The sequence below is a fragment of the Carettochelys insculpta genome, chromosome 2, assembly GCF_033958435.1.
Source record: "Carettochelys insculpta isolate YL-2023 chromosome 2, ASM3395843v1, whole genome shotgun sequence".
Classification (NCBI taxonomy): Eukaryota; Metazoa; Chordata; order Testudines; family Carettochelyidae; genus Carettochelys; species Carettochelys insculpta.
This window is the reverse complement of record NC_134138.1, coordinates 174,587,431-174,610,183: the sequence shown is the minus strand read 5'-3', so window position 1 is coordinate 174,610,183 and position 22,753 is coordinate 174,587,431. Positions and strand designations below refer to the sequence as shown.

The following is a 22,753-nucleotide window of genomic DNA, read 5'->3' as shown; positions in this document are numbered from 1 at the left end:
GTTATCCCCTTATTTCTAGTCTATTGCCAAAATATGTCATGTAATAGCATCATGATTTGAAGCCTGTTTTGACTATAATTTCAAACGTAATGGAAATGTACTACGTACCAAACATTACCCAGGCATGTCAAAGCCCTTGCACAAACCTTTATTACTTCACACAATTTGCTACGCTGCTGAAAATAAAGGCTTGTTTTCCTTAGACATTCCAACTATCTGATAGTGTTTAAACTCCCCTAATTCTTCTGCAACAATTCAAAGGCACTGAATTTGGATTTGGATTTCTGATGTGCTAGATCCAGACTTTTGGTATGGGCCCATTGACTGTAAAGCTATTTCCTTAGCATAAACTGTTTCCTGGAGGGATGATGTGAGCAAGAGGAATATGTTATGAATAACTTTCTTTCAATTGTTAAATATGTGTAAGATGTATACATTCATTTAAAATTTCATGAAGTCTTTGCTTTGCAGGAAAATCCACACCTTTAGAGAGGGCCCTTTCATTGGTAATAATATAACAGTTATATCGACTACACATGTCAAATTTTATTTCTAAATTAAAAATGATCTCTCAACATGCAATAATTATAAAACAAGAAAATATGAACAATTCAGACTTTTTCCTGGCCTCATATGCAGATGAGCTTGGATAAAGTATATGAACCACATGTAAATCATTAAAAAACACAGTCTCTCCCTGATTTCCTGCCTTAAATTTACAGGTGTATTATAGAATAGGGATTGGCAACCCCTGGCACGTGAACCACTCTAGGCACATGAGCTGATTTAAAATGGCATGTGGTTGGGGCTCCAGCCCTGTCCCCCTTCCCCTGTGCAGCATAGGAGCGGGTGGTAGCATGGGGCCAGAGCTGGAGCCCCCACCACAGCACAGGGCTGGGGCTGGAGCCCCCACCAGAGCACAGGGACTGGGAGGTTTGTGTTCAAAGGCAAATTAATTAAAACATCAACAACAAAAAAAAACCATTACAGAATAAGTGGTTTACAAAGAAGTAGAATATTTGTGTTTTTGTCTAAAGGCATTCATGGTCAAAGACAGCCCGAACAGCACACTGAAAGACCCCTTTCTTCACTATTTCCCACCAAAATAAATACACATTTCCACTAACAAAACTAAATTAATTTGACGTCATTGTTCTGAACCCCCCTAACTGTAATTGTGTGTTTTTACAGCATTATTCATAAGAATTATAAAGCAAATTAACAGGCATGTCACTGATGGGCTTTACTTATTAATGAAGCTGTTGTTAAGTAGGACCATTAGTGACTTTAAAAAAGACCATGAGCACCTGGGCCATACATAGAGGTCAAAAGCACTCCACCTCAGAAAGGTTGCTGATTCCTGGTGTGGAAGAAAGCATTAGAAAGCAGTGAGTCAAGATAGAGACTGGAAACTCAGACCTACTGAGCCAATATAATTTATGTATGCCAAGGATTTATGCGTAGATTAATACCAGGATGGGTTTGTGGCTATATTGTAAGTAAAAGATAAGCTTTGAAAGACCACTCCTTAATTCAAATAATCATTTCACAAAAGCAGGAAGACTCCAACACCCCCCAAATGGGTAACACTGGCACATGTATTTTCCAAAATTTTCAGTGATAAGCTGCTTTGAAGAGATTTAAACCATATTCTCTGAGATGCTGAATGTCACCTGTGATGGACCAAACATTCACACTTTACATTCTCATCAGTGGTGGGATCTGAGGCAGCTCAGCACATGGCAAGCCACACTCAATTCCTTTCAGAATCAACCTTTTAATGTAATATTCAATTAACGAGTATTTTGAAAGTGTCTAGGATACAGTGGGTGCTGCCGTAAGTATACTATACATAATCATAGTCACAGAATCCTTGTCCACTATTCATCTTTCAGGAAGATGAGGTATTAGCTGAATGTGCCTGTCTCTCAGTTGCATGGTTCACTGGCCAGCCAGCAGGTAGACTGTGCATGTTACTAAGGCCTCCTGCCAACTTTCATACATTTAAATTCGAGCCTTCCTTAAATACGAATGGCCAGTGAGTTACGGTTTCATTTCTTTTTCTGGGTCTCCTTTGTGAAGAAGAAACTTTTATATATATGTAAAACTTTATTCCATATATTTATGGCATATAAACTGGACAGTAACACAGTTCACACAATAGAGCAACAACAAAAAAAAACCCTTTAGGGACATCTGTACTTAATTGTATGTGTGACAAGCCTGTTCAGATGGCAAGACTTTGCCATAAAAGAGCTTTGGAACAGAGCAGGACAAGAACCGCTCGACATTCAAATCAAGAGAAGAAAGTGGGGATGTCTAGACCACACTCTCAGGAAACCATCACCCAGCATAGTCCATCAAGCTCTCACATGGAACTCGCAAGGAAAAGGCAAAAGAGGAAGACCTCAGAAAATGTGGAGATGATCTACTGAGACTGAAGGACAACAACAGAGGTACTTCTGCAATCAGTTAGAAGTTTTGTCCCAAGACAGAGTGAAGTAGAGGAGACTTGTAGATGATCTATGCACCACTCAGAACACAAGGGTTTAACTCAAGTCATCTATCAAGCTGAAAAACAGTGTATTCCTTTCTGCTGCATGCACTGTATTGGTGGTTGGTGCCACTTTCTATAGCTTAACAGCTGGAACCACCTAATATGTACATTTTCAGGGCTGTTTGTAACTTCTCCCCAACTACCCATAATGTAGTTTTCATTTTTATCTGACTGGCTCTCTGTTTAAAGTCAAAGCTTTTAAAGTCCTAAAATCTGGACTGGGCATCATGTTTATTGCACAATATAAGGAACTCTGACACTATATAAGCTGTCATTGGGGATACATAAACATAGGAAATTGTGAAAAGTCCCCACATGCCTATGAATTGCTGGGGAGAGACTCCAAAAAAGAGCTTTTAATTCATCATGTGAAGCTTTCCATCATTTAAATATGGTGGATAGCATGTGATAAATTACTCTTACCAGTTTACAATGTCAAGGTCACCCTGTACGTTACATGTTGATTATTTATAGTTAATGATTTGTTTGCAGATGGCAAGGAGCCAGGGAAATAGCTTCATTCCCCTATGTGCCTTCAAATGATCTTTTTTCTCCCCAGTATTATTCCCTAGGGCCACCATTTCTGAGCCAAGCAACATAGTTTTTCATACTCGTGTTTCTATTGTGCCTACAGTTTCATATGCTAAATAGATTATGACACACCGCATGCACTGATCCACAACTTGGAGACAAACTTTTGTGGCTACCTTATTTCTTGAGATGTGACAAATTAATCACCGTAATACAGAACCTCAAGAAATACTGAATTTCAGAATAACAGAAGGGCAAGGTATTTATCAAATTGCATGGCAGGTAGTGGTTACATTTTGAAAAAAAAATGCTATTGTCCTCAAACACTGATGAAATACACAGATTTGTCAAGTTTTGTAGGACTATGCAGCATGTAAAGTGATACCAAATACATAAGGATGCCTTCCTAAATGGACTTCTTGACAACTGACGTTCTGCAAAGCAAACACTGCTGTACTATGCCCTCTGACCTAATCCAGACTGAACAGTCAATTGTACTACGTACTTGAATTTACAAAAAGATTTAATTCTTTTCAATTTTCTTCTTATTTTTATTTAAATTATAAGCACAATTAAACAAAATATATACAAATACATGCACAAGATGGCAATACACTAAAAAAATCAGTTTTCAGTATATGTAATAAACACTGGGGCTGTGTCTACACTACAAAAATAACTTCATAGTAAGAACTTCGAAGTTGTGTCTGCACCCAGCCTACTTTGAAGATAAACTTCGAAGTAGGGCACTACTCCATTCCCGGGAATGCAGTAAGGAGTTGGAAGCTAAGATCCCTACTTCAAAGTTAACTTTGAAATAAGAGAAAAATGTGTGTAGACTCTCTGCTGGCTACTACAATGTAGTGCCTAACTTTGACGTTAACGCGTGTAGCCGCACCCTGGGAGAAGCAAACTAAGAACAGACAACCAAAGCTGAATAGACCATAGAGGTCATACAGGATGTCAACTGCTGAAGTGACTAAACAGATTAAGTGAAAATATCTCTTACAAAGAGTATTGGGCACTCATACACATTAAACTGCAAATATTTCTATTAGACAAAGTAATTGTAGCTCAATAATCCAGTCTGTGTCTGAGGGAGGAATTGCAGATTTCCACTTTCTCAAAATAACTTTTGGGCATTAAAACAAGTTACATCAATTCATTCCTTAATGGTAATACCAACTCATCCAGCTCTCCCATCATACACACGGCTGGAGAAGGAAAAACAACAAAACAACATTTTTGAGAGAATACTGAGCATGGTGTTCCAGAATACACAAGTTTTCTGATAAGCTGTGTGAAAGATTGGGAGGGAGTATTTGCATTTCCAGCATTCACTGTTTATTGCCAGTCTTGCCATAAACAAATATTCTGGAATGCAGTAACACCTGTTTATTATCTTAATTTGGAAAAACTGCAAGGATAAAGAACTTCATGTGTCTTTCAAATTAAGTCAGATATCCTCCCAAATTGTTTTGATAGTGAGACTAAATTCTCTTTCTCATTTTTCTTTGAGATTGTAACTGGGAGGATAACGCAAAGCATAAAACCACCTATAAGTAATTCCTACAGGGTGACTCCTGTTTCCATATTTCGTAACATTTTTCCAGAGGTGAGAGGTTGAAACAGACCAATTAGTCTTTAACCTTGAATGAATTCTTGAGCAACGTGGCTGAAAAAATGAACTGTGAGATAGCAGTAGCTGATATTGGTTGCATGTGTAATCAAAGAAGGCATGTGTATCATCTCATCTCATATTTTGAATTCTTTATCTTGAATTCTCTATCTTACCAAAAATGTCATAAGTATGGAATTTTTCTTTATCCTGATGCACAGGTAGAACAAAATTAATAAGATAGGATACTACAATCATCTAAATGTAGGTACAAAGATGGAATTTTTCATTATGGCTGAGCATAGCCTCTTAAGGTATATAACAGAAGAGAGGGAACTAAATGGCATAGATAAGCTTCTTTCTATTTCAAATCAGGCTGGTGTGTATACAAAGCCACCTTAAATTATGACACATTTGGAATGCTACCTAATATAAAACAAATCTGGCAAACCCTCTTAATAATCTCCAGTTGTCCAGGATTCTTACGGGTGTTATGGGACAAGTGAGACTGTTTTTTTTTTGTTTTATTTGTTGTTTAAAATCCCATAAAATTGTCATTTATTCTCGCAAGAAACAAAGGAGAGACTTTGAAAGGCAATAGGCTAATGACATAAATCATTCCTCAGTAGATATTAATTTTGACTATTTCTTTTCTCCCTAGAAAAGATGGAGGGCACTGATGTCACCTCTTCACATCCTTGGGAATTTCTTTTAATATATAGTACATATTTACAGAAATAATTTTGGGAAGATTAGGAAAAAATTAACACAAATAAATTATTTCTTGCATATTTGAAATGGAAAATACTGAAACCAAGAAGCATTTGGCCTTTTGGATCTATCCCTTTCTTTTGATGTCTGAAATAGTTTTCAATGTCAAAAGTTGGAACATGTTATTAATATTCATTGGTTTGATTTTGTCACAAACGATATACTATTACAAGTCGAAAAAGCAGCAATCTTACTCTAGTTCAGATGACTGCAGCAGTGGAGTCATCTCCAACCTATAGAAGATGGCAGCTGATAACAGAAGCTTCACCTAGCTGAGGTTGAAGGAAACAGAGTAGCAGGTCAACCACATGTGAGTATGGAAGATGCAATTTTGAAATACAGGCTGAACCTCTCTAATCCCTAACTCTCTCACCCGGCAACATCCATAATGCAGCACGATTTCAGTTAGCTAGATAACCACTTATCATGGGTGTGCCCAAGTTTCTTATGGTCCCATAAAAATTGTTTTCAGCCACCAGGTCTAGCTCTCAGTGTTCTGTGCTGTTATTTGTCTCTAATTTACCACAAAATGTTTTCTAAGAGTCCAGCAAACAGTGTGAGTGTTGGTAATGCTGCTAGACAACATTGACCTCACATAATCCAGCAATTTCTCTCTTCTACCACCCGTCAGGTTGCCAGAGTGCCGGATTAGAGAGGTTCAAACTGTATTTAAGAAGCCCAAATCCTCTCATGCTGACTTTTGCCAGAGGAAGAAGACGTGCAAGTGACCATTCAAGATGGAAGTCCATTTTACATACCATTGTGGCTATGTGCCACCAATGTGGGAATCTACAGGTGCTACTGGATTTATGAAATCTACCTCTGTATATTCAGAATAGGCACATGGTTCTATGCTATGGTTTTACATTTACTGGCATTACTCCTGGCTTACACTGTTGTGAAGATTCCTCTTTATCCAGGAAAAGAATTTGGCTATAGACCTAATTCAGCAATACAGGAGAGCATGGCCCAGCAGTTTACAAATTGATAGGAGAAAAAAAAGCAGAGAAGAAGGAGGAGGGATAGCTCAGTGGCCTAAGCATTGGCTACTAAACCCAGGGTTGTGAGCTCACTCCTTGAGGGGGCTATTTAGGGATCTGTGGCAAATAAATTTAAAAAAAAAAAAAAGGGAAGGTGGTTGGTCCTGCCAAGAGCGCAGGGGACTGGACTCAAGGACCTCCTGAGGTCCCTTCCAGCTGTATGAGATGCGTAGTTCCTTTCATTATTATTAAACAGGCAGAGAGGGTGGATTAGACTATCACCATGGCTACATCTACACCAACAAAAAACTCCAAAAGGGCCATGCAAATGGCCATTTTGAAGATTACTAATGAGGCACTGAAATGCATATTCAGTGCCTCATTAGCATGCTGCCAGCCACAGCTCTTCGAAATTGCCGTGTTTTGCTCCCACGCAGCTCGTCCAGACAGAGGTCCTTTTTGAAAGGACCCCAGCAACTTTGAAATAGGAATAAGGGGACTTCAAAGTTGGCAGGGTCTGTTCAAAAAGGACCTCTGTCTGGACAACCCACGTGGGAGCAAAACGCGGCAATTTCGAAGAGCCGTGGCTGGCGGCATGCTAATGAGGCATTGAATATGCATTTCAGCACCTCATTAGTAATCTTCAAAATGCCATTTGCATGGTCGTTTTGAAGTTTTTTGTCAGTGTAGACACAGCCTTTATGATTTGCCTGAGTAAAAGGCAACACATAGCAATGCTGTCCCAGAAGCAGCCCAGAAAGCAGAGCATTTCGCTAAGTCGCAGTGTGTCTCCCAGTAGTTTTCTAGAATATTGCTGGGCTCATATTCAATACACTGTATGTCCTATGGTATGCTTGCACAGCTACGATAGCCAGCATGTTGGAGAATTGTAGTCCATACTCAGTTCATTCCCTGCCTTGGCACATCTGCCTGTGTTGAGAAACAGTGGCTCTGTTGAGCCTGCTTCCCCTTGACGTGACAACCTATGGTATGGCTAGACCATAAAAGAGCCTAAGTGGTGTCCTTATGCTTCCATATGTCCTTGTACAGCTGCTTTGGGCTAGTAACAATCAGGACTTATATTTGCGTAAAACATGTCTCATTTCATACCATTATACCACCATTCTGCTCAGCTACCTGCTTGGTATTTCCAAGCACACATTGATCAACAGCAAAGGTCAGTAAGAAATTCTCTACCCCTGTCTATGATATAGTGCTGCTGTTGTACCCATCCTTGGAGGCTACTGAGTAAGACAGAAAAATGAGTTACAATAACAACCAGCTTGTTCTATTAAGGTATCTTCTATGGTGATAGCAGTTTTTAGAAGATACAGCGCAACAAATGTTCAAATCTCTTATGCCAGGACTAAACTTTCCATAATCTTTTGGGCTTTCTAGTTTCAGAACTATCCCTAATGAATAAAAGGAGCATTTTCTGCTTATTAGATACACAGTGGGGCTGCTTTCAAAAGGCAAGCTTCCAGAAGGCATCTTTTGAAAGACCGGGCTTTGAAAGAGTGCAGAAGCAACCAAATCCACTGATCCGGTCTTTTGAAAGGAAGTGGTGCTCTTTCAAAAGGGAGCGTCCACACAGCCACGGGAACCCATTCTAAAGAACAAGCCAGGAGACACCACAGATGGGGTCACATGGTGGACGAGCCCTTCCGGGCCCTGCAGCCAGCCACTCCCATACAGCACTGTCCTGCACATGCTGGGAGCCACTGGGGCAGAGACAGCAGTGCAGACGCCGTGCCCGGAGATACCTCAAGATCCCATGGGCATCCATAGATCCCATCCAGCTCCCCGACGAGGATGCCAGCTGCAATGTGATCAGGCTGCTGGCCACAATAATCACTGCAGCCCTCCACCTCCTCTAGAGGCCAACCCCCGCCTCATCCTGCAGACCCTGGCCATGGGGCACCGTCCACGCTTCATCCCTTACGCCATCCAGCATGTGTGGAAACACCCCACCAGTGCCAAGTGGTGGGACTGGGTGGTCATGCGGGAGTGGGACGATGAGCGGTGGCTCCTGAACCTCTGCATGAGGAAGGAGACCTTTCTCCTGCTGTGCCACTGGCTGGCCCCTGTTTTTCTGTATCAGGACACATGGATGAGGCCCGCTCTCCCCCTGGAGAAATGTGTGGCGATCACAATCTGGAAGCTTGGTTGGCCACCAGTTCAGGGTGGGCAAGGCCACCGTCGGGGCCATCCTCCTCCAGGTAAGTGAAGTTGGGGTCACACATCCACCCCGGCAGAGTGGGACACGGGACTTCCAGGAAAGGGCGACCATCAGAGATGGAGGATTGGCCAGGGGAGGGGACAAGGGAGGAGCGAGGGGAGGGGCCCAGAGAGGAGACAGAGGCACCCCCATGAGCATTCACAGTGTGCACACCCTCAGTCCTGTGCAGGTCATCCAAGCGATCAATGCCATCCTCCTGCACAGGGTCGTCCACCTCACAGACCTCAATGCCGCCATGAATAGCTTCACTAGCCTGGGCTTCCCCAACCGATTCAGGGCCCTGGATGGGACCCATATCCCTATTTGGGCCCCAGACTGCAGCATAAGGCGATATGTTAATAGAAAGGGGTACCACTCGGTAGTCTTCCAGGCCCTTGTGAATGCCCAGGGATGCTTCCTGGACATCTTTGTGGGGTGGTGCAGGCAGGCCCAAGATGCCTGGACCTTCTGGAACTCCTGTATGGGCTGCAGAATGAAAAAGGGGACCTATCTGTCCCCGCATGACCTCCCCATCAGGGACACCACCATGCCCCCGTGCATAGTGGCCACTGCTGCTTACCCCCTCCACCCATGGCTCATGCGTCCCTACATGGGACAGACCGATCCCACCTGGGAGCACTTCAATGAGTGCCTGAACCAGGCCAGGGGCACAGTGGAGCAGGCCTTCGGACAGCTCAAGGGGCACTTCCACTACCTCCTCGCAAGGCTGGACGTCAGCCTCAGGAATGTGACCGTAGTGGTGGCCAAGTGCTGCACTTTCAAAATGTGTACCGCTGCCATTATGCTAATGAGGTGCTGCATATTCATGAAAGAGCCTCATTAGCATCTGCCGAAGTAGCTCATTATCATACCCCTTTCAAAAGGCAGGGGCTAGTGTAGCCAAGGCGTAACGCAGTCAAGTTTGTAACTATTCCTGTAATAATTTAACAAAACACTGAACTTCTCTTTGGGAGCTGGCTTCCTGGAGAACATGAATACATAGCGATTTCTTCTGTAAGTAGCAAGTTATTAGTTTGGCTGTATGTTTTTATTTTAGTTCTGTGCATAACTGTAAAACAAAAGTCTTGTTATCTCGTTTACTGTAAAGTAAGTGTTTCCTGGATATTTAGGTCTCCTATCTATACAGAGTATAGATAAAGTACTTCCTTCTAGGAGTTAACAACAACAAAAGGTAGGAAGCAAGCTTTTGATTTAGCTGCTGTGGGAGGCTTTGCTAGCTACGACAACCAAAAGCAAAAACATCCAAAGTTCATGTTTAAATAAGGAGGATGAACCACTGGTGATTTTTATTTCATGATTTTACAGCCATGAATTTTAGAATACAATGCATGTTCCCCTGAGCCCCAGAGCAGAAAACTCACAATAAAATTATGAGTTTTGCAAGGTATTCTGGCCCTAAATCAGTAGCCTAGGGTTCAGATGCAACTCGGTTTTGCCAGTCTAAATCTGCTGTGCATAAGAACAGACTGAGACTTTAGGGGTTATTCCATATTTGGTTCTTCAAAGCTGAATTTCTCACATGCAAAATGAAAATTTCTTTTATGGATTTCCTATCACCACATCTGAAAGACAGGTATGTTATGTTCTTTAGAATCATTACGTCGCCATATTTAACAAATAGACAAAACAGATTTTGATATTGCTCCCACAACTAGTGAAAGTACCTTGAAAGCATAGCAGCAAAATATAGGATATTTTAATGCATATTAAATCACCAGCAAGTTAAAAAAAATCAAGTTTCACCCCAATACATCTTGCCTACAAAACAAGATGCTATCTCTATTTTTAAATAAAAACAAGCATCACAACATTCAGACAATTACTTTATCTAGATGGCTGGCTGGTCTTAGGTGTTAACTGTAATAGGCACTGATGTGAGGTAAATTGCTTCAACAAGACAGAACTACACTGATGTGTTTCCTGCTACTGCAAGGTCTGGCAGCTGCTCAGACACTAATCAACAGCAGAAATAGCAAGGGGAAGTTTAAAAAGTCACTGCAAGTGATGGGAAGCCAGGTTTTCAAAGTGCTCAGCTCACATTTAGACTTGCTTGTCACCCAGCAACCTGTATTGACTTTAAATGGGAGCTTCGGTGCGCTTAAGAGTTTTTCTAAATGCCTTTTATCGTTTAGAAGCGTAAACCAAGCTCTTCTGAAAATCTAGCTACAGCCCCTAATGAAGAGTTTTGCTCCTGATCTCCTTATTTAAAGGCTGTATCTGGATTACAGGGATTTGTCAATAGAAGTTTTTGTCAGAATGTGTCTTCCGACAAAACTTTCATTGACAGATCACAGCCAAATTGTCAAGCAGATCGCAAGGGCAATCCTCTCTGTCGCCAGAGAACGGCCAGACTACCCAGCCACTCTCTTGACAAAAGAGCCAACCAGAAGAACAGCAGATAGGGCTGCCCAGTGTCCTGAAAGCCCTGTCTGCTGACAGAAGGCCCCCTGGAACATCCAGACCAGTTTTCTGTTGATTGATCTCTCTTGACAGAGGTCTTACGCCTCAGGGGGAGCAGGATAAGACTGTTGACAAAGGTGCCAACTTTACTGTCGCTCTACTGTCGACAGAATGCCTTGGGAATCTGGATGCTCCCTGGGTTTTGTTGACAAAACAGCTACTGTGGGCACAGTCAAAGAGAGAATATGACAATGTCATCAAATTCTGTATTCTCTCTCTACTTGCTACCAGTTCTCCAATACTTTTTTGGACCCACACATGCCTTGTCATTTCATACCAAAGCCAGATATTTTCATATTTCATGTATCCACAGCACAAAAAATCCGCAAAATAAAAATTTACATTTCCACAGTGCCACAGTTATATTTCCTTTTCTTCTTTTTTATATAAGAAATTAAATTAAAGCCACTAATTTAATGCTGCATTATGGGCCACAGATTTCTGAAAGGCTTTGATTTGTATCCCTGCAGTCAACTATAGGCAACTGTGAATATAAACAGCAGTATTTTTGTGTCCAACTCGCAGGTTACAGGTGAGACTACAGAGGCCAGGTTGAGGCCCCTTTGAAGATTTTGTTCACATGAGGAATAAAAATTAGAAGTCAGGAAGTGAAAAAATCGCCCATCTAGTAATGTCGGTCATATTACACATGCAAATTCCAGTTGCTTGCTAGGCAGACCAATGTCCGTTATAGTACAAGCAGTGGGTTTTCGTGTTTAGCATTGTTTTTACGAATCCTGGAAGAATTCAACAACATGACCCTGTCATGTAGTTTTCAAACACAAGGACTTCTTAACCTTCCCTGGTTTACTCCCTCACACTTATCGGACTGGACGGGACTCACTCCCTTAGGAGTTAGTCCAGACTGCATTGATGAAATTTGTTTCTGAGAGACATTAATAACCTCTGTTCTACACTTTGCACTGCACAAGTAGAAACTGGCCTTCTTCTGCCATCTGGCTCAAAAAGACAAAACTTTTGCTAGTATATAAATCTGCCCTCAGATCTGCACTGATGTCCATGGGAGTCCTGCACTAGCCTAGACAGCAGAGTCACCGAGTGAATCTGAGTTCAAAATGTTGCTACTAGATTTAAATGGGATCATGTTAAGTATGACACTATGCCGTATCGAACCAGACATCTACTGGAAATCAAACACTTTCCGGGAGTAGGGGTGGGGCATGAATTAAACAGTGCTGCTTCATGTTTCAGCTGTGGCAAAGTTCTTGTTATTGTCTTGTTACAGACAGCTTCCTGAATAATCACTGTGTACATAGAACCTAATTCATCATAAGAGACATGACAGGATAAAACTCTGCTGCATTAATTCAAAACTGGTGTAGTTTAAGGATGAGACTGTTAACGAAACCCCAATACAGCAAGAGTGCATCAGTGGTATATAGAGCATATTCTCTGCGTTTGTGACTTCTACAGAGTTTATGCAATGGTGCTACAACCAGTAACTGTGTAGTGGTCAGCCGCTCCTTTCATCTCTTAGACACTGGCTAGTAGGTGTAGTCTCATGGAAGGTAACGGGGACATTTCTCAAGCTGTGCACTAATGGGCATTTTATTGATCCAAGATACTACTCTATATGTCAAGGTACATATAAAAAGATCCAGTTCAAATAGTGAGACCTGCCACTTTAATTATGCTCAGAAATAGTCGGCTGTGCATGAGCTACGGGGAGGCGGGTTGACCTTGGCTTGTCTAATAAGCAACCAGTGCAAACACAAAAACCCTCTGAAGTTTTCAGATGTCATAGAAAGAGGCTAACAGCTAGTGCTAACGATAGAAAATAATCGGTAATTGTTTTTACACACTTTATTGTGATATTTCATCTCTCATTAGTTCGATTAGGGCAAAGATGTAAAACTGTTCACTCAAGTATATAAATTTGAGGAGAGTAATATTTTTTCCTTCATTTTATGTAAGAACTAAGAATGGTGGGGGGAGTTGGGAAGGAACATTAAATATTTTAATTCATTCAATGTCTCGTCACTAGATTATTTAGCGGCTTTCTAGTATTTCAGTAACTATTACATCCAGATTTCTTAGCAATGTTTTCAGACAACGTGAAGTAGAACCCTTTAAAGATGCTAGTATATGTCATTCTCCCTTTGAGAGGCAAAGCAAAAAGGAGCTAAAATGGCTTCCAATTCTTATACAACTTTGTTAGGTAAGTTTTTTCTCAGTACTCTGAGTTTACTTATTAAATCTGAACCTGGACTGTTGCTAAAGGATAAATGGGGGAGGAGGGTGCTCTTACAGGATTTTCCAGTGTTGACACATTATGCAGTGCACGTATCTTGCCACAGCATTTACAAAAGAGCAGCATCTCCCTCTTCTGACTCCACTTAGTACCATTTGAACCAAAGCTGACTGTGAGCGAATCAGTACAAAACAGACACACATCATCATGAATAAGCACACACCTTATGTGATACTTGTTCTAATGGTGTCTTTCATGTATAAAACACTCATTTCAAGGTACTTTGCTAGCCACAGACATAGGAAGATAAAAACATACGAATTGTGCATTGAGAAGAACTCAACGAATAACAAACATTCTTACTCCTGAAAAAGAACCATGGGATCTTTGATTTCCCTTTCCGAGTAAAAATGTGACCGTGTGTGGTTTTTGCCATTGCTTTTTTCCTCCTCCTCCCTTGAAAGCTTTGTGTGATAGAAGGCAAGAAAGGCTCAAATCCATACCAAAAGTTCCTGGAAAAACTGCAAAAAAAACCTCTGTCATTACGTCCAGTTATCTTAATGCAAATCTTATCCCCTTAAACATGCTAATTGCCTATCCTCTGAAAAATGACTAGCATTAAGAGTTCTGTGAAGATGTAAGAAAAATGTGCCACCACACACAGAAATATATGTCATGTTAAACAAATAAAAAAGACTAACCAAAATTAATTACTTACAGTTCCGGTTACATGACTCATAAAAGTCTCAGAGTTATCAGGCTGTGGAAAGTAAACATAAATGATTAAAATCAATGTAATATTTTCCAATAATTTTTTTAAAATACAGATATAAAAAGCTTCCCGCATGTTTTTCCCACTAAACAAAACAAATCATTAAGGCACAGAAATTATCTGTAGTGTTATCAACATAAAGTGGTGCTGAGACAGACACACAGATGCAAATTAATCTTATGTTGTATGAGCTCCTGAGTTCTACTAACTACAGGGACTGCTACTCCAAAGTTCTGGTATATGGTTACTTGTACCATACAAGATTAGAGGACTAACACACTGGGGAACTAACACATTGGAGACAGAAAAACAATGTAAAGGAATGAATTGTCGTGCGCATGATTTCTCTGCATCTCCCATTTTGCCCTTTTACCCTTTGCTATAAAAGTTTGGTGTCACCTTTCGTTGTGGTAATAAAACCTACACGCAGCTTTGAAAATGTACAGATTTCTGTCTATTTTGGTTTAGAGGGTGTTTTTTGGAGGGCTGGTACTTGCTGGTACTGATTTTTTTTTGAAGAAACTTGGTTTAGAAATAAATTCAATTATCACCTTTTTTATTCTTTTTATATAAAAATGTAAGCTAGCCTACTAACCAATATGGATAAAATTCTGCCTTGACTCACTGGGCTTGACTGACTACATTACTCCAGATTTATGCCACTGTAATAATCAACAGAGTTACAGCGGTCTGAAAATAGGGCAAAATAGTAGAGATTTGGGCCCACAGACTTCAACGCATTTGTAAAATATTGCGTTCAGGCCAGAATTTGGCCTCTTGGGTGAGAGAACACACTAGCTTAACAACCTTGCAATACGAGTTTACAATAGGTTGGCGGCAGAAACTTTTCACTTAACTGAACACACATCAGAATTACAAGAGCCAAGTAGCTTACTGAATTTTACTCTAAACTAATCATGCCTGTATACAGGGAGCCCAACATGCATACAACAGCAGGCAACTTTAAAACCTCTAAAAAGATGTACACCCTGGGAAGAGCATGGCTTTTGGGTAATATCTGTAATATGTCAATTTCAAGCATCCAGGAAAGAAGAGCTCAAAGGAAGGGTGAAATTAGACAATTTGTTTTTATAGTAAGAGTTTTATAACCATAATTTATAAACATCAGTGCCTTCTGTCCCAAGGGATCCAAACTCACAACACAAACTGGGAACCTGATTTGCAAACTCTCCACAGAATAGGGATCACTTCATCCACCACTGAAATAGGGTCACATCTGGGGTAAATTATGGGAGCTACTAAATGGCATTCAGCAACTCTATGTAAGACCTTAAAACAAGAAAAGCAAAACCCTGCAATATCCAACTGCAATTTCAGTTTCATCCCCTCCAGTTAAAGTACAGACTAATGGAACAGAAAACAAGAAGATGAAAGTAGACAGTACAAGCCTTCTTCTCACCTTCATAGCGCTGGCTGAAACAGTGTTATATAAAGAGAATTCAGTCTAGGCATTTATTTTCTGAAAAGAACTCTCTCTCTCTCAAAATAAAAAGGATGGTTCCATTCCTCAACCATATATCCACTGAAGACCAGTTCCCAATTTTGGGAAAACATTCATCCCCATTTTAAATAGCACATGCAAGAAATAGCATAAGAAGGGAAAAAATCTGATTCCTTCAGCTGAACCACCTTGAAGCCTGGGTAAGTTTCACCTGCAACTTCAGGTCTTGGAACAAGCTTGCAACTCTATCATTGCTGAGTACAAAGACGTTGCAAAATGTAAACACATGAACACATTGTTTGCCCAAGGCTAGGAGTACCAACCGCTGCCTGAGAGATATTAGAACTGCTCCAATATATTCGCATGACCAGGAACTTGTGCCACACAACTAAATCACAAGAAAACCAGAATGGGAGAAAATTGCAAATACGACTCCACGGGTTGGCAAATAGGAGCAGGTTTGATCTGGAAGGTGCAATTTTATTATTTTCATTGCAAGTTCAGCTTTCTCCCCTCCCCTGATTAGAGAGCGAGTTTCCACCATCATCAGGAAGGAGGAAACATAATGCTGCTGAAAGTCCAGATTTGATCTTAACTGCAAATGAAGTTTAATATCTGAAGTAAGCAGAACACACTTAATAGCAGTACCCCCTTAACAGTTCGCATAGAATGTAACAGTGCATACATCCTGCACTAAGCCATAAACACTCTCACAGCTCAGTAAAGATTATCAAGATGCACTTTGATACACTGATAACAAAAGGGATAACCAGAATCATTACTAAATAATTACCTGAATTATTATTAAAAAATTAAATCCCTAACAGAGAAGTCATAATGAACATTCATGTAGAAGCAATTCTGTGTATAAACAGCTAAATGCTCCCCCCCACCCGCAGCACTTTCAGTATATTGATGATTAATATTAATAGGAACCAAAGAGCAACAGCAGAGACAGAAGCTTTTATAGAGGAGATAGTGCAGTGCAGTGCAGCTGTAACAGCCAGGGTGTCTTTTCATTGGTTTTAAAATTCTGTTTTCTTGCAGTTTTTCCTTAGAAACATGAAACGAAAATTAAGGTCTTCTCTCATAAAATAAGCATGCCCTAAAGCACATTGTCTGCCTACAGCCCATGTACCAGGGCAGGACAAAATATGGTCCGCTGGTCAGATCCGGTCTACCCGCAGGAGCCTTAGCCAGCCCCTGACTGACTTGCCCCTACTCGGTGCTCAGAAAAGCCAGTTGCCAGGCCCTGTGAATGATATGAACCTCAGGGGAAAAGGGAGAGACCTCCCATGCTGCTCCGGCCCCCTGCAAAATCTTGCAGCTGCATTCTCCATTTCCCAACCAATAGGAGCTTCCTGTTTGCAGGAAAAAAGCATGTGAAGTACCCCTCCTCCCTCCCCGACCCTCACATTCGTTCAGTTCAGAGCAGACGCATGGCCTGAACAGATATTCTGAGCACATACGGAGGCATGGGAGGCAGGGACCCTGACTAACCTATGTCTACACTACAGCACACAGTTGATTTTAAGGCAGTTAGCTCAATTTTATGTCACTGTCCTCACTGCAAATACCATAAGGTGAATTTTAGGGAGCGCTACACTCGAAATTCTTACATTGACCATGCAAGTCAGCATAATACCAAGTTCGAAACGGCATTTCTTTAAATTGATTTTATTGACCTCCAGAGGTGTTCCACATGTATCCCTCTATGCCCCACAGTTGTCCATTCTGGCCACTTTCATCTCTGCTGCTCTCCAGGTGCGCAGGAAGTAGGTAACAGGAAGCCTGAGAATTTAAATTAGGTATCAGGAAGCCCAGGAATTTGAATTTATTTTCTTTCTGACCTGCGTGGATAGCACACCTTGGCCATGTCTACACGTGCACGCTACTTCGAAGTAGCAGCGCCAACTTCAAAATAGCGCCCATCACGGCTACACGTGTTGGGCGCTATTTCGAAGTTGAAATCGACGTTAGGTGGCGAGACGTCGAAGTCGCTAACCCCATGAGGGGATGGGAATAGCACCCTACTTTGATGTTTAACGTCGAAGTAGGGCATGTGTAGACGATCTGCGTCCCGCACCATCGAAATAGTGGGGTCCGCCATGGTGGCCATCAGCTGAGGGGTTGAGAGATGCTCTCTCTCCAGCCCCTGCGGGGCTCTATGGTCATCGTGTGCAGCAGCCCTTAGCCCAGGGCTTCTGGCTGCTGCTGCCGCAGCTGGGGGTCCATGCTGCATGCACAGAGTCTGCAATTGTGTTGTTTAGTGCAACTGTGTCTGGGAGGGGCCCTTTAAGGGAGCGGCTTGCTGTTGAGTCTGCCCTGTGACCCTGTCTGCAGCTGTTCCTGGCACCCTTATTTCAACGTGTGCTACGTTGGCGTGTAGACGTTCCCTCGCAGCGCCTATTTCGATGTGGTGCTGCCCAACGTCGAAGTTGAATGTCGCCGTTGCCAGCCCTGGAGGACATGTAGACGTTATTCATCGAAATAAGCTATTTCGATGTAGCGTGCACGTGTAGACGTAGCCCTGAGGAGCCATCCATTGCATCTAGGCATCGCATCCATCACTTCCATAGTTATCACATATCTAGCCATCTAATCTATGCATTTTGCCATCATGGGTACTCAGGGTTCTTCTGAGCTGAGTTCTCAGGGTCACAAGAGAGCTCCAACATGGAGCCATAATGAGATTCTGGATCTTGCTGCTGTTCAGGGAGAGCACTCAGTAGTGGGCAGACTTCGAGCCTTCAAGTGAAATACGGATATTTATGAAAACATTTTGTGATGCATGATTGCAAGAGGTTACTCCCAGGTCGCACACAATGTCAGGTGAAAGTGAAGGAGCTCCAGCAGAGCTATCATAAAGTCTCAGAAGCCAATGGGGGATCTGGGTCATCTCCCAAGATGTGCCAGTATTATGAAGAGCTGGACACCATTCTTGGGAGGGACCCAACCACGGTCTCTCATCTTAATTAGGACTCTTCAGGAGGATGGTGACAATCATCAGCAGTGGCCCAATGAAGCTGATCCCAGCAAACCAGAGTTCTTCAGTCTAGACCTCGAGCCAGTCCCCTCAACATCAACATCTGAACCTTCGGGGACCAGCTGTTCTGGGGAGTATTTCTTCAGAAAGCTACAAGCGAGTTGGGGCTGGGTTTAGGTATAGATTTGCTTATGTGGAGTATTTTTTAATTTAAATTACTAAAAGTGGGTTGTAGGGCGAGCGCAGTGGATCTATGCCCCTCAAAATAGCTTGTTAACATTTCTGGGGATACAGCACTTATCCTTTTTGGAGATCTCCATGAAGGTCTCAGCCAGGTACCCTTTATTTTTCACACAAGGTTTTTGGGGAGGCCTGATTTATTGTGGCTTTCACAGCTGCACACCTTGCCACGCCAGACAACCAGTGAGTAATCTGGCGTCATGGCACCACACAGCATTTTGGCAAATTTTCCAGCCTTGTGCTCACACAGTAGGAGCATATTTGCTTTTTCACTCTCCATTATTCTTAGGAGGCTTATGTCTTTTTTGGCAACCTAAAGAAGCATGGGAATGTTTATTAGATTTTTCGCACTGCTTCCTGACCATTTGAATTTCCCAGGACTGCCCTGCCACACCACATGGCTGGAAGGCTCTCCTGGCCTTCTCCCCTCACACCACGTTGCTGACTTGATGAGAAGCCACTGAGAAAGTTTTTTTTCCGCACTCTGCATTTCACAGGGTTTACCCCACAGCCAGCCCACCATGCATCTGGCAGAACAGAACCCTCCCCCCTCCATGCAGTTGCTGGGTTCTGTGGACCCTGCTCATGGAAATATTAACCCCCCAAAATAAAGAGGTTCTCTTTTTTTGAAAACTGCAGTCTCCTTATTGGTTCACATGGGGTGGGGGTGGACACATTACTGAGGGTAGGGAGAATAGTATCACAACACTTAAATGCAGCAGAATCATGGAGCTGTCTGCTCATTCATAAAGCTATTTGTCAAAGCCCCCCTGATTGCCAGTCCCTTTCCATGTGCACTGGCGAATGCTCTTGTGTGTGGCTGTGCATAATCCTTGCTCGTGGCATCTGCCTCTGTAATCCAAGCTGGCAAGAAATTCTTCCCCCACTGCCTTGATTTGCAAATGTTATGTAGAATACAGCATACTGCAATCAAGGGCGGGATGGGGATGTTGGTTTGGGAAAGGTCCAAATGGGTCAAAAGACAACTGAATCTGGCCAAAGGTACATTCCACTGCCATTCTGCACTTGCTCAGTCTGTAACTGAAGTGTTCCTGACTGTGGTCCAGAGTGGCTGTGTATGGCTTCATGAGGCAAAGGAGCCAAGGGTAAGCAGGGTCACCCAGGGTTACCTAGTATAACTACGGGCATCCCCACATTGCCAATCTTGTTTTTCTGGTCTGGGAAGAAAGACACATCCAGGATATTTCTGTAGAGACCTAAATTTCTAAGAGTGATCCCACCATCCCAGATTGATGTCGGTAAAACAACTTTTGTGATTCACTAACACTTGCAACACCATGGAGAAGTACCCCTTTCTGTTTATGTATTCTGAGGCCACTTGGTCCTGGGCCATGATGGGGATGTGCATTCCATCTATTGTCCCACTGCAGTTAGGAAATCCCATGTCAGCAAAGCCATCCAGTACATGCTGGACATTTCCAAAGGTCACAGCCTTCTGCACGAGATGGTGACACATTGCACTGGCTACCTGCATCACTGCGGCCCCCACTGTAGGCCGACCCACTCCAAATTGATTTGCCACTGACCGGTAGCTGTTGAGCCCTGCAAACTTGCACAGGGCAACTGCTACTCACTTATGAGCCGTCAAAGCAGGTCTCATGCTGGTATTGCTGCACTTCAGGGTGGGGGACAGCAAATCACAAAGTTCCATGAAAGTGGCCTTGGACATGAAGAAGTCCTGCACCCACTGGTGGTCATCCCAGGCATTCAAAATGATTTGGTCCCACCAGTGTATGCTGGTTTCCCATCTCCTCAAATGGTGCTCCACTTTAAGCAACGCATCCAGGGCAGCCAGCATTTCTAAATTCCTGGTCTCCAGTTCCATCAACTGATGCATCTTCTTCTTCCACATCCATCTCATCAATTACATCCTCCCTTTGTCTAAATAAATGCTCCATGACACTCTGGGAAATGGCCATAATTCAGTGTGCACTAGTTAGAAGCAGCTGAGGATCCATGCTAGCACTGTGCAGAGGTGTGAGCCAGGGTAGGCTTTGGAAAACAGTCAGAAAAAATGACATGAAGTTAGCCAAATGTTTGTTTTCCAGCTGGGGTTGGGGATGGATGCTTTGCATTCTGGGATGATGACATCAGGCACTCACATGCACTTGTGGCACATTTTCTTCCCATAGGGCAAAAGGCACTGCAGGACAGGTACCCACAATGCATTGCTCATGAGGCCAAAAGTAAGTAAGGCAAGGGAGACACAATAAGCTGACTTTCTGAACATTTGTGGACACTCAACTTTGACTTTATCAAATCTAGTGTTAAAATGTCAACTTTATTAAATTAAACTTTATTTCATAGCATAGACATAGCCTAAGGAAACTGATGGGCTGCTGGCTGGCAGCTGCCCAGGTAGGTGTTTCACCACCAGAGCCTGCCTCTTGTTCCCCGACCTCTCCCTTCTCCCAACACTCCGCCCTTCCTTCCTGCATCTCTACCCCATGTAATCCAAACCCTCTGCACCCCTGTTCCTGCACCTTTATCTCTTCCCAAAGCCTGCCCCCATTCTTACACTCCTCTTCCAGGTCAGCTCCCTCACAAACCTTGCCACCCCCATATCCTATCCCTTCTGGAGCCGGCACCCAAATCTCCTGCCCCATGTCATAGCCCACTCCTTCAGCTGAACTTCCTCCCAGACCCTGCACCCCAATCTCTTACCCAAGCTCCCTTTTGCACCTAAACTCCATCCTAGACCCCACATCTCTTCCATTAATATTATGGAAGAGTATGGCCCTTGCCACTTTCCAAATTCTTGCAGTGCTCCGTCATCAAAAATTATTGTCTACCCTTGCCATATCCTGTACTAGCTGAGGATGTTGAAAAGCCTTCAGGTCACACTCCCTTCTCACAAGGACTCCTCTTGTATGACTTCTGTGTTGGATCCTCTAGGAGTGGTTTGAGCCAGCCATGCCAAACTTTGGCAGAATCTCCAGCTGTATGTTATTTGGACTTGTTTACCTTGTCTTTGTACTCTTGCATGGAGCCCGTTTCATTATATACAGTCTTGAAAAATGATTGGGCACAATTAGTCTGTGATTCTTTTACTCTGGAAACAAGCCAACACAGATTTATCTGTCAAAGAAATCTACTTGCATCCATCATGCCATTAATAACTCAGCACTGTACAACATGCAGCAATTATGAAAGTTGGATGTCCTTGTAAGCAAATAAAAAAGGACATTAGGAACAGAGCAACCTTAACTCCTCTGTTGATGTTCACTCCAGCTAAAATGATCATTAAGAATGAAACAATAGGAAGATGGTAATTTATGTTGAGCTGCAGAAATATACAAATAAAAGTTTTTATGAATAGCGAATATACAATTCCTGTGCTCACACACTTTTTGTTCAGATCCTATCTTTACAGGTTTTTATTTACATGACATATTCAACAGTCGAGTATTTGGGGAATTTCCCCATATGTTTTGCTCTTCCCATCACAAGCATGATACCCATACAAAAATCAGAACCAACTCTCTCACAATAAAGAACATGTCTTTTTGCTGGTGTGTGTGTGTGTGTTGGTGTTTTGTGTGAAAAAAGGCCAAAAGCCAGACTAACCGACAGTTCATGGGAAGGCCTTTTTGTCTGGCCAGTGCTCCCACTTAGTGAGCATGATGTTCACAGCTTCCACGGTAACTGTTAGGAGGTGATTTTTAACATGTTGTTTATGTCTAAGCTTTCTGAGCAGCCAGCTTTCCAGTACACTTGCTCACTATTCTCTCTCATACTTGCAACCTGAGTATTGCATTGCAGAGAAGGAGCAGAGAAGCCAACAGAGGGTGTGAGCAACAAGGAAGTAACTTCCTGGGATATCTGCCCTAGATGGCAACATCCAAACCATTCCATATATCCTGATGGTTTAGTGGAGAGAGACTAAAGAAAGGAGAGCAGGATG

At 42.5% G+C, this 22,753-nt stretch overlaps 1 protein-coding gene across 9 annotated transcripts in view; it reads right to left on the bottom strand.

Annotated features, from left to right (window-relative positions):
- The window catches only part of TNS3 (tensin 3), a 376,357-nt gene that overhangs the window by 178,536 nt on the left and 175,068 nt on the right, over window positions 1–22,753 (bottom strand). For 8 of the 9 annotated variants that reach the window (XM_074988033.1, XM_074988034.1, XM_074988039.1 and 5 more), the window contains one exon: window positions 14,087–14,128. In XM_074988033.1, the coding sequence (XP_074844134.1) occupies window positions 14,087–14,128 (42 nt within the window). Of the gene's footprint in view, window positions 1–5,671; window positions 5,735–14,086; window positions 14,129–22,753 lie in introns of those variants that run through there. The other variant, XM_074988041.1, reaches the window with a different exon arrangement.